General features: G+C 37.8%; 1 protein-coding gene across 3 annotated transcripts in view; it reads right to left on the bottom strand.

The window, feature by feature from the left end:
• Window positions 1–1502: 1502 nt before the first annotated feature.
• The window catches only part of nol4lb (nucleolar protein 4-like b), a 104825-nt gene continuing 92939 nt past the window's right edge, over window positions 1503–13388 (bottom strand). For all 3 annotated transcript variants that reach the window (XM_084099472.1, XM_084099473.1, XM_084099474.1), the window contains 6 exons: window positions 12209–12561; window positions 10906–11085; window positions 10517–10705; window positions 9413–9532; window positions 9079–9283; window positions 1503–7136 (listed from right to left, as the gene is read on the bottom strand). In XM_084099472.1, the coding sequence (XP_083955598.1) occupies window positions 6919–7136; window positions 9079–9283; window positions 9413–9532; window positions 10517–10705; window positions 10906–11085; window positions 12209–12561 (1265 nt within the window). In that variant the 3' untranslated portion in view covers window positions 1503–6918. The remainder of the gene's footprint in view (window positions 7137–9078; window positions 9284–9412; window positions 9533–10516; window positions 10706–10905; window positions 11086–12208; window positions 12562–13388) is intronic.

Here is a 13388-nt window from a genome sequence, read left to right as displayed (position 1 = left end):
CGCTCTTTATCTCATCATTCTTCTCTCATTTTTTTTTTTTTTAGTATATTCTGCGCTGAAATAGGCCTATGTTCCGCATACTTCCAGCTCTGTTCTGAAAATGTGCATAGGTCAGGAAAGTAACTTTTCTGGCACCAGTTTCTTTACACATTTGCGCAGATATTTTGTCCGTTGTGCGCGCGACTCAATAACCCATGCATTGCTTCCGCGTCCGTGATTTGTGTGGGGTCGAATCTGAGCGACATCTACGAGTCCTGTAATATCGATCCAAGTTATTTAACGACATTATATTAGTCTTAAAACTGTGTGTTAGGCTATATATTATATATTGTGAATATGTGATACAATTTATTTAAAAGCCCCATATGAGGCCAGTGCCAAACCCCATTTTAGTGATAGGCTACTCAAATTCTGTCATTAATTCGTTCAAAACCAGTAAGATTTTTGTTCATCTTCGTAACAAAAATTAAGATCTTTTTGATGAAATCTGAGAGATTTCTGTCCCTCCATAGACAGCTACGCAACTGCCACTTTGACGCTTAAAACATGTCAAAGAGATTGCAAAATTAATCCATATGAATCGAGTGGTTTAGTCCAAATTTTCTTAAGTGACTCGATCGCTTTTATATAATTAACAGATTTGATTTAGGCTTTTATTCACATTTAAACAGTGATCATCAAACATAAACAGAAGCTCAAACAAACCTTGACGTGCAAGAACATACCTCTTGCAGAAGCTCAAACGTGCTGCATAACACGAGAATGAACCTCATTGGTTCTCTTACATCAAGCGAGCTCATACATTGAGCTTCCGTTAACCACAGCTGATGTGCGAGTTGGTGAATATTTATATGTGAATAAAAGCCTAAATTAAATCTGTTCATCATAAAAAGCAATCGTGTCTCGTCAGGAAATTTTAGACTAAACCACTCAATTCATATGGATTAGTTTTCCGATCTCTTTATGAACTTTTTGAAGCGTCAAAGTGGAAGTTGCGTAGCTGTCTATGGAGGGACAGAAATCTTTCAGATTTTATAAAAAATATCTTCATTTGTGTTCTGAAGATGAACTAAAGTATTACGGGTTTGGAACGACACGAGGGCGAGTAAATGATCAAAATCGAGTAAAATCATTTTTGTGTGAACTAACCCTTTAAAGGTCTTCCAAGTGGGCAATAACATGACTTAAAATGATTAAAATAATGATTAAAATGAAAATAATCTACATTAAAATAATAAAAATACCAATAACCGCTAACAATCAAGATGCACAAACAAACATCTAAGCACCAGAGGAAATTGCTTAGTATTCAAATATTCTCTTGGATGATGGGGAGCGTTCTCATTATGAGGACCAATTTAAGCAGTTTCAGTTTTTACATCAGTTTCAGTTTTTTTTTTTTTCAGTTAGCAAAACCTGACCCACACACAAACGCAGACAAATGCATTGATGCCGATTCAAAAATGTTCCTTAGGGGGAAGAAAAGAAATACAGCAACTGGATGATTGATATATAGCACACTGTTTTATTAGTATATTTAGCTTTGTGATGTACAGCTTGGGAGAAAAAAAAAAAGTCACAATGTCATGTCAGTGACATTTTAGCAGTGACATCCCACTGGAGAAAGCTTTATCTCAAATCATTGGTTTTCATTAATGAAAGTGATATGTTAGGAGCCGCCCATGCTGTTTTGCATTAAACAACAGAAATTGTTTTTTTTTTTTTTTTCATTTTCATTCAATCTTTCAGTTTCTTCACATATGTATGTATCAACACTTTCTAAAGAATTAAAATATTTAGCCACATGTACTGAAAAAAGTATTCACTGTTATATATATTTAACACAATAAATATAAAAAAAGATTTATTTAATATATATTATGGTATTAAAGTGGGAAATGGGTCGCCGATAAGACTTCTTTTTCAACTAAAAAACAGCAATCATTTACCTGAGGTTTTCACTCTGCTGTTCTTGTACTGTAATACTTGACGTCTGCACCCGACGAAGGGTGCGATAATGGCTTTTAATCATTAAGGAACACCCGGATGTGTTGTCCCTAATGGCCAGAGGAAAAGATTCATTTACAACGAGCCTTCTTCATTTTTGTGTATCGGTTGACAGCAGTTAGAGAAAGTGATTGGGGTCAGTGATGGGGGTCTCCCAGACAAAAACACTTTGTCTTACTGTAAATGCATGGAAATTGCTGCAAGTCCCATTTCCCTTCACTAAAGATGATCAAATGAAACAATGCCTGAAAAGAAGAAGGGGAAAGCATTTGATTTAAAAAATAAAAATGAGAACAACAAAAAAAGGGAGAAAATCTCAAAAATCTGTACATGTAAACATCACACCTCCACTGAGTCCAAAATGAGAAGGAAATAGACAGTTTCACATTGGTATTAGGTACATATCAAAACCAGAGCCGACATCAGCAGCACCTTATACGGGAGAAATCAGGAGGAAACAAAAAGATCCAAAACACCAACAAATTATTAAAGAGAACAGACTAAAACTGAGAACCACATGGATTTGAATGCAGCTGTACACCACTGTGCTAGAAAAATAAAAAGTCAAGTTCTTTTCATTTCCTTCTTCTTTTTTTTTTTTTTTCCAGAGCTATACATCTGATCAAACCAGAGCATTTATTGTGTGTGTGTAGTTTAGCAGCAACCATAACCAGCGTCACACCTGAATGCAAAGCCTTGAACCCGTATAGGACCATCCGTGTGTTAGTGAGTGATGCCTTTAACAAATGACAGGTGGGCTGTTTACTTACATAATATCACAGTAGATTGCGGTGCTGATTAAAAAAAAAAAAAAAAACACCTTGAAGAGGTTCTGAAGTACCATATGACAACAAATCCGGAGAGCTGAATGTGTTTTCTAATATACTGTTAATAAAGGGACATACATGACAATCAGTTCTGTTAAGCCCCTTTGAAGGCACGGCGCAGTAACTAATCAGAAAACTTGGTCATACAGTACTGAGATAATCGTTCTTCGGGAGGAATCAGCCTGTCAACATAACTAATACTGTTGCTAATGTCTATTACTTCAACTTTAAAGCCTGTGCGGCGTAGGATTGACTTTGCCCTCGGTGTGTGTATCTGCAATCCGATGTGACCGTGGTTTGGCTGGCTGCGTGGCATGTTGACATCCTTGTTTGGAATGTATAGGCATACAGGACAAACTTCACATGTGATGTCGGTACAAAACAGTTCTGAAAAGACCACTTGCGATACAAAAAGAATTACAAAATAATAGTAATCGAGATAATTATAAAAAAAATAGGAATCAGATAAAAAGGTTTTCGACAGTGGGCCACTACGAGTCCTCAGCGGCTAGCGTGAGAACTTGGATCTGAGAGTGAGAGATGCTCTGATTATGGCTAAAATACCCCTCACTCTCCCGGGACACACTGCGCTGTACAACCACACACAGAACACAGAGCATGGAAACAAAACCGTGAACTAGTTACACCTCTTTTTTTTTTTTCTAAGATTGTCGTTTGCCTCGTTTTACAGTTTGTTTTTCAGTTGCTGTCCTTGAGTGAACTGGAGAGAAGAAACACTGTACGAACAGATGAACGCTTCGCTTTTTTCGGCTTCTCCACACAGATGCGGTTAGCAGCCCCATTTCCATGGTATGTTTTTAGAAATCCACAGAAGAGCATGTGAGGTTGGCGTATAATCAGCGACGTTTGACGGCAGTGGGACCCATATCAGACCTCAACGAGAGAAAGACAGATGATCGAAACAGCAGCTATTACCTGACCTCTCACCATCTGTGTGTCTACAGCGGACATGACAAGAATGACAGAGACAAGAAAAGCAGGTGAGAGAGAGAGAGAGAGAGAGAGAGAGAGATGAACAGAAACAGCACATTTGACCATGAGGATTCCCTAAAACAATGTGCAGGTCAAATTTGTGAGAAACATGTCTGGTTAAATTTCACTTCAAAAATCAAAATAAGAAATTGTGTTTTGTGACAATTAAAACTATTGTTAGAACAATCTTTATCAATCTTAAGGAATAGTTCACTTCAAATTCTGTCATTTACTGAACCTCAAGTTGTTTCAAACATTTCTTTATTCGGCTGAAGGCAAAGAAAGATATTTTGAAGAATGTCGGTAACCAAACTATTGATGGACCCCATTGACTTCTATAGTATTTCTTTTTCCTACTGGAAGTCAATGGGGTCCATCAACTGTTTGGTTACCGACATTCTTCAAAATATCTTTCTTTGTGTTCAGCAGAATAAAGAAATTCTGACAGGTTTGAAACAATGGTAAATGACAGAATTTTCCTTTTGAAGTGAACTATTCCTTTAAGCATATTTCTCCACAATTCTCATTAGCATAATGCAATTGTTTTTTGTTTTTTTTACATATGTAACTTATTCCGCTTTATTGAAATTATAAAGTATTTAAACATCTTAGTAATATTTGTACTTTTTTATTTGTCAATTTAATAAAAAATTTATTACAGTATTTTTACTGTAACTTTTTATACTGTAATAAATGAAAAAAAAACAAACATTTATAATTGAAATTATAAATGACGTGATTTAACACCATATCATTAAAAAAAAAGAAAAATAAATCATTAAAAAAAAAGAAAAAGAAATCTTAGGATGCATTAAGGTAATGAGAATTCGGGTGGAAAATGTGCTTGATTGACATTAAAATAATGTCACAATGTAGTCTTATTCTATTTATTTTTATCTGGGAGTGAAGCAAAATGGATTCTTTAAAATATGTCCTTATCACGTTCTTTCCAGGAATGAAGTAAAAGAAATAGAGAAGGCAGTCAGAGATGACAAGAGGTCAAGGACCCTTTACGATGAGAGCAAGGTTAAATAGAAAGATCACACCATGAGCCACGCACAGTGAGGAGAGGCCTCACGCTGACAATTCTGCATATGTCTTCACATCTATAGCAATATTCTAATTAACAAATTTCTTTGCAGTAGGAGGTTGGACTGTGAAGGTCTACCATAAATATAGTACAATAAGAAGAAATCATAACTTCTATATTTGTACTGTTGCGTTTTGAACGGGGGTGTAAAAATTGCACACAACTGTCTTAAGAGAGCAGTGTAGTCTCTAGTCACACTCACTCATCATCATGGCTTTCAATCATATGTAGGTCCTGGTCATGCGATCAAGTATGTAAAGATTCTGAAGGCTTCTCAGCGGGGGTCATGGTAGCCTCTGTGTTAGTCTGTCTCCTTTAGGGCCAGAAATGCGTTTGATTATCTTCTGCATTGCGATTTTCTTTCTCCATCCCCCACTAGCAGTGCATCACGGAGCCGCAGAGCTCCTCAATCATAGATTAGCAGTGCCTCTGTGTGCAAAATGGAGCAAATTACAGTGACACTACTGTCAGTCAGTCCCTAACCAAATCAACCTCGCTAACTACACATTTTTTAACCTCTCCTGCTGGATATTCAGTTCTCTAAAGACCCTTTAGCATGTCTGTTCGTGTCGTATGCGTGTTTGTGTGTGTGTGTGTGTGTGTGTGTGTGTGTGCGCCAAGCTCTTGTGCCAATGATTTGATCCCAGTTGATCTCGAGATTTAAACACACACCGCGCTTTTAGAACAAATCAAACAAAAGCAAACACAAGCAGCCCTCGGTATCAAATCAAACACTCTCGACCAGAATGCAAAACTGCAGGTTTTTTTTTATCTTTCTTCTGGATTTGGCTTTCATTTCATTTCAGTTTTTTTTTTTTTTGCCTTGTTTTTTCACCTTGAGGTGCTGTGGTTGTGTTTGGGAGGCTTGAGGTTTCAGGTCTGTGGCGTTACGTTGGAGTCCATAGCAGCAGAGTGGATTAATGGCCATTAAGAAAAGTCAACAGATAAAAGACTAACAGCTTCCATCCCGGATCCTTCCTCTCCATCTCCTCCAAAGTAGAATAATAAGCTGGAGGAGGAGAGGATGTACAGGAGAAATGGAAGGACACATAAAGAAGAGGAGAATAGGAGGTGACACATACGGAGGACACGAAGTCACTGTGAAACCGAAGGGTTTAAATGCATCAGGAAGGGTCCAGTCCCAAAACAAGTCCAGTGTATTTTTTGCGATCAATACCTTGAAATGGATCAGAATATATACAACACATTTGAAGGATTTGGAAAAGAAAATCTGCACTTCAATTACAGAAACAAATTCACTCCCACTCTCCACTTTCGATGCCCAAATAAGTGGACCGTGAAGTGGAGGATGGACAGGTGATAATTTTCTTCTCCCACATACAGAGGGGGACGCTGGGAGAGAGAGAGAGAGAGAGAGAGAAGGACAGACAGGCTGAGGTATTTCCAGGTGAGCTTCCACCTGCATATCTAAATGCATAAATTAATGATTCAGAGGTCAGAACGAATGGAAAAGTGCTTCAGAACACAGCGAGTGCTTATTTACAGCAAATACAAAGGTCTCTTAGTTTTCTTCTTGCTCTTTTTCTCTTCTTTTTTTTCCATTACACCCCCAAATAAAAAGTGTCTTCATTTAGTTAGTGCTGTCTGGAGGATTGGCGTGCCGTAATTCCTCCTTTGAAGTAGCTAAAAACAAAGAAAATCAGAAATCAATGGCTCTCAGAGGGGCATGAAGGCAGAATGAACGGAGGGAGGTCGTGGAGAAGGCATGAAATGTCCGCCTCAGCACTGCAGTGTCCTTCAGAGATCCATCTCCACGTTTGTCCTCTTCATCCGTAGGTCGTTCTCACTGAAGCTATATGAAAACAAAAGCTTGATGAAGCTGTTTCCCCTCTCTCTTCTAAGATTTTTAAGAGCCAGATGGTTTTCCTTGGTGACCGGAAAACCTCTGACAATGATGATGATCATGTGAGGGACACAGACAGTTATGTGGTCCAGAGGGACGAGAGATGTATGTAGACAGAGAGAGCGTTGAAGACCGGTTCAGTTCTGTTGTAGTATGAGGTTCTCCAGCTCATCTGCCGATCGTAGCAGGAAGGCCGCAGACTCACGGTATCCCGCGATCAGCTGACGCACTGCCGCTACCTCTGTATGGCTGAGCTGAGCTGAAGCCCCGCCCCCTCCTCCGTTCCTGCCGAGACTACTAGAGCTTGACGAGGACGAATTCGATGCCAGAGATTTCATACTGAGATCAGTAGGCCCTAAACGGAGAGAGTAAAAATATAATTATGAACATAATCAGAACACAGACTTGGCAGCTCTTAGGGGAGGATAAGATATTGATTTTATGATTAATCTCTAACTGCATTTGAATGACCTCAATATCAATTCTTAAAATCCCAGGATTGATCTTTTACTCTCCTCTAATCTACAGTCCTAAAGGAAATGAAGTCAGTCCAAAATTATTGTGTACTGAAAAACAATGGCACACCCTTGTGTGCTGCATGCAATCACATACTGCATCACCAGTGTAATCCAATCTGTGAAACAAATACTCTTTTAAACTGGTTCACTGAATAAAAACATGCAGTGCAAAACATGCAGCCCGATTCATGAACAATTGACTCTTAAAAGTCAGTCCTTTTAATAAATAATTCAAAATGACTCTTTCACAAACTTTCTATACTCTTTCATGGGAATTTATAACCACAGCGTCAGTTTATAATTTTATAATAATTTAGACATTTTTTAAAAATAAGTTTTAAGTTTAAATTTAAAGTTTAATTACAGCTGGTTTCCACATTTTACAGCAGTTTTTGGTTGCACTGATTATATATACATTAAACATATTGCAATAATATATTATTAATATATTGTTAATAGAAACTGGTAGTGTCAATATAGTTAAATTAATTAACCATAATTCATTTTGTGATTTCAGAAGTTTCAAGAGCTGTATGTTCTTCAATAAAGACAATTATACCATGGTCTGTCTGAACACTTGATTCTTATTGGCTGGAAGGTAAAACCGTTTAATGCACAGGTAGTTCCATGTCAGTTTAAATCACAGTTGTATAATAATGCACAGTTTTCATTGAAGCACACACACACACACACACACACACACACACACACACACACACACACACACACACACACACACGTCACTTGGAGATCGTGGTGCACACAGACAGAAACATTTACTACTGAATCTTTTACTGAATACTGAACCTTTGCTAAGCGACCTTGGGCTTGTGGAAAGGTGCTATATAAATAAAACTCTTGCTTCTTCTTTGAATCGCTACATTATATATTTCTCAGCAAAGAGAGGGTAACGTCACTGGGTTTGAAGTAATTAAACTCACAGCTTTATTGTTAATAGAGAGAGACACTGAACAGATTCAGGTAATTCACACACGCATCCCCCCCCCCCTCTCTCTCTCTCTCTCTCTCTCTCTCTCTCTCTCTATCTAGTCTCTCTCTTTTTCGATGATGAATTCAAATTAATGCAACAATTCATTCATTAAAATAAATGTAATCTTACCACACTAATTTATCTCTGTGTATGATTCTAAGCAGGCAGAATGCTAGATCTAACGAGTCATAACTGAAGAAAATAACCGCCATTTTTACCCTTCCGGTCAAATATTGCGCTGCAAACATCAATAATAGCTGTCAAGGTGTCAGTGCTGGCAAATGACTATGGTACAAGCGGGATAATCCACGGCTAGCCGTGCATTAAACAATTTGAATGCACTTCGCGGAGGAGTTCTTTTCCTACACATTGTGCAATTAAAATCGTTTAATGCACAGCTAGCTGTGGATTATCCCTAACTTGTTATTGAGGGGAAAATTAGTTATGATTTCAGTTACATCAGTTTCAGTACATCTTGATTGTATGTTTTTAAAAAAAATCCTTTTATTTAAGTTGGAAATGTTTTTATATATAAAAAATTAAAATATTATTAATTATGATATCAATAATAATTTTTAAAAAATTCAGTCATGCTGCTGCCCCTTGGACGATTGCTTATGGCCCCCTGCTTGAGAACCACTGATTTATGCATCATAGCTTTGCTTTATCATAAAATTAGGACAAACTGAATATATCCTTCACAGACAAGGCATTATCTTATTAAGCATTAAGCATGGAGTTTTAAATCAGTTATCACTTATTTTAGGATGCTGCCAGCTTCCTCTCACCATTGGTCTGGGCGGTAGCTGTTGTCAGGGACACAGGGTGTTGCATGCTGGCACACAGTCCACCGTAACCCCTGTAACTGTAGTTGAGGCCTCCATTGATGTATAGCTGGTCCTGGGAGTAGGCTGAGGCAGCAAGGGAGTATGCAGACTGGGTCAGAGAGACCGGCTCACGAGAGACCGCCTTTTCCAGAGATACTGGGTCCTCCTGAGAGAGAAAGAGACAGATATATCAGGCTAACTTGGTCTTAAAATAAAGAGAGACAAAATAACATACTAAGACATCTACAAGGTTCACAAGTACCTGCATCACACACACTTCTACAACACTACTTACGTGTGCCTGGTAGACATCCAAGCGCATTCTTTTGGCAGCTTTGCGTGATTCGCTCTCACAGGCAGCTGCTAGAATGTTTTCAGCCATGGCTGAGGTCAGGTGGGGTGGCGTGGGTCGAGTCTGCTAGCACACACACAGCATATTTAATATATTATTTATCAGAATTGTCAATTTTTATGTTTAATATATGTTATATACTACTGTTCAAACGTTTGGGGTAGGAAATATTTTTTAATGTTTTTAAAAGTCTCTTATGCTAACCAAGGCTGTATTTATGAATACAGCAAAAACAGTAATATTATAAAATATTACAATTTGAATTAGCTGTTTTCTATTTGAATATATTTTAAAATGTAATTTATTCTTGTGAAGGCAAAGCTAAATTTCCAGTCTTCAGTGTCACATAATCCTTCAGAAATCATTTTAAACGGCTGATTTAGTGCGCAAGAAACATTTCTTATTATCCATTTTTAAAACTGTTTTGTTTTGTTTTGCTTCATATTTTTATGGAAACTGAGATCTTCAGTTTTTCAGGATTATTAATTTCAGGATTCTTTGACAGACTTTTGAATAGTAGTGTATACACAATAGATTTATTTATTTTTGCACAGATATCTGAAAACAATTTTGTGTGAAGACATGTTACCTTGTTGAATAGAAACATTAAACATCTGTTAATAGTTTTGACAGTTTTGAACTTAATTTAGAAAAATGTGTCTAATATGAAAAACATCTTTATATCAAGCAATACATTTGCATAATTAGTTTAATTAGTAAATTAATTATGTAATTATTTCTACTTTGTAGCTAAACTTGTGTTGGACAAATGAAATTCCTCTGTTAAATTTCTTTGAATTTTAACATGGTAATCTAAACTTTAAAAAACACCTCCAGACATTTTAATATTAAGAGGGACTAATTCAATTAAAAAATTCAACTGAATTATATTCAAATGAATATTAATTTAGAATTTTTGCATCATCACTAAACAAAACTGTATTTCTCAGTATCTGCAATGTACTGTGTTGGCCACCAGGGAGCGATATAAGTCATCTAACCATACCAGAAAACAGAAGTGGCAGCAGAACGTGGCAGTGTGTGTACCTCCATGCCGTTTTTCTTCATGCGGCGGCAGGATTTGAGGTAGGTGCGGATGCGTTTGCGAGCACGCTCCTGGAACTCTGGGAACTGACGGCTGCAGGATTCAATAATGGCCTGGATCTTCTCTTTAGGCTGTTTAGAGATTGGCACCATACGGTCCAGGTTCTCATCCACAAAGAGACGTACAAACATCTAAACGAAGAGAGAAAAATAGGTCAGCTCGCCAAATTAATTCCTTAAATGAAGTGTAAGGAATGAGTGAAAACCACACATAAAACATGCATTGAGCAACTGCAGTTTAACTTGCAAATAGAAACCACATGGTTTACTGTAAGATTGTACAGTTCTTTTTATGCAGTAGAAAATCATCAGCTGAATGTTCCGATACTCACATTAAAGGCCTTCAACCTCTCTGGATCCACTCCTTCTACATCATTGATCTTATCGCTATCGTCGTGGTCATCATGGTCATCGTCATCATCATCAGCCGCCTGAGACCGACCAACAGTCAGATCTTCAGCACATATCTCCATTTTTATTGAATCATAGCTGCCTGAACTGTATTGAGGAGACTATATAAACACACAAAGAAACCAATTTAAGTCTTGTATCTGCAAGAGCATACATGATCAGAAAAGGCTTTCTAAGGAGGACACGGACTGAAAGATGCATAAAAAAGACGATATCTACCAATGAGGCCATTCATGGCCACCTACGATGCTTGGGCTGATGAAAACATGTCTTCAAGGTCTAACCATGTTATTCAGACGTTCTCAGCATCGACCGTCTTGTACTGGATTTCAGATCGTGAATCCGTTCATTTGAAAGATAGTTTTGCACTCTTCTTTTTACAAAGACAATACAAATAAAAATGAGACAGGGAGCAACTGTGGCTGACCATGGAGAACAGGAATGTAATGAAAGTTTCTATTCAGACCGGAGCCTTGCTCGACAGATTGTTTAAACCTCTCTGCTTCTGTCTGTATGAAAAATGCTGCTGTGCCAGTAACTAGCTAACTGAATGAATGAGGTGTAATCAAGCGCCTTTTATGACTGCTGTTTCAACTCGCATTGTACGCTCAAAACAAATAACAATCTGTTGTAAACAAGGGTGAAGGAAAAGTCTTACAGTGTGGAAGTAAAATAATGAGTAATGTCTTTGAAAGAAAAAAACGTTGAATTGCACTAATTAAAAACAAAACAAAAAACATTGCATCAGTGCTTGCATTTTAACGCATTGTATTTTCAGGGCTTGCATTTTTGGGGGCTGAAATTCAACATGGTTGTATATATAAGCTGTGAATATTTAAAATGAAAACATTTCATGCACAATTTCATTATTAAAAAAAATCAATAATCCATATTCACCTTCGGGACTTAATTTCCAAAATGTTCAGTCCATTTAAAAATACCACCTATAATATTCGTTGGACAATTTTCAGCATGCTTTTTGTTTTAAAGACATTAGTCATTATTTTACTGCCACATTAGTAGCAAGTGCGCAAATGTGTATAAGAGTTTATATGCGATCGAGATAAACAACTAAGGATGTCAAAAGGTCAAGTACATTGGTTCCAAGTCAATGCTAAATAAAATGCAAATGATACCAGTGAAATTTAACTACTACTGAAATGTTGGTACTGTGACAACCCTTATTAACATTTACATAATTTTTGTTCTAAATGAATGTAATACCTTGTTGTTAAAGTCCCTGATGTCTCGGTCAAGGCGTAGCTCTGAGGATTTGGGGTATTTTCTGCGCAACTCTTCTGCTTGCTCGGGGTTAAAGGTCGCCAGCATGGCGGCAGCACTGGGCAGGGCCTGGCTCAGTCTGTCGCTGAGGTTGACTGGTTGCTGGTCCTCTGAGGATGAGGATGAGGAAGTCGTGCTGAAGTCGAGTGGAGCTGCGGTACCGTTGCCGTTAACCTCGGCGTACGAGCCTGATCCAGGTCCTGTCCCCGTACTGTCGCTCACACCGGCCGCACCTACTGATGGAGGAGTCAGTGTGTGAATCCCATTGCCACTCCCACTTTCAGAAGATGAATCATCTGAAAATATACACAATACACAGTAAAAATTAGTTTTACAACAGACAACACACTGCACTATTCCGACAACATACAGTTTGATAATATATTCTGCATGTAATTTCAGCATATTTAGCAACACCAAAACACAAAAATAATGACAATTTCCAAATTTTCAATAATTTCCCAAACATTCACTCCATCAGTCATTGGTCAGAAAAAATGGGTAGTTCTGCCAGAAACATTCAGTTGAGCTGCTACCTGTTGGGGTCCATAAACAAAAATGTTTTTAGAAAGTGCCGCAGTTTACAATCTTCGGGGGGGGGGGGGAACAATAAATGGTGAACTTATAGTAATACTGGGGGTGAAAAAAAGTATTTTAACGTTTGAATAAAGGAAATCAACATTAACAGTTAACTTGCTGGTCATATTTTCTCTATGCTAAATGCTTTCCGTTCCAGGCAGATAGCTAACTTCTAACTGTAACACAGCTAACGGCGTACTGTCTGCATAGGACACTTTTGACTTCATCTGTAAGTGTGAAGCTTTTTTATTGCTTTTAAAAAAAAAGAAAAAAAGAAGATGATGCTTTTAAAACACATTTTTATGTTGCCCACTGCCAGGGCTTCTTCCTGTCATGCTAACAATGTTAGCATGCTAATGCGCTACACTGGAAGCCTTCACAACCTCTATGAATGACAGCTGGTCTGGATCTACAGTACATCCACTACAAAGTCCATTCTACCAGGCGGCATTTGATGGTGTGTGTGGTGTGTTCAGTGCCTTCCAGTTTATGAAAATCAGTTTATGAAGAGATCCATACCACAGAGTGTCAAAAACAGCACATA

This window comes from Abramis brama (genome assembly GCF_963993115.1).
Source record: "Abramis brama genome assembly, chromosome: 22".
Classification (NCBI taxonomy): domain Eukaryota; kingdom Metazoa; phylum Chordata; class Actinopteri; order Cypriniformes; family Leuciscidae; genus Abramis; species Abramis brama.
Note: the sequence above shows the minus strand (reverse complement) of the source record. Positions and strands in the feature narration are given on the sequence as shown.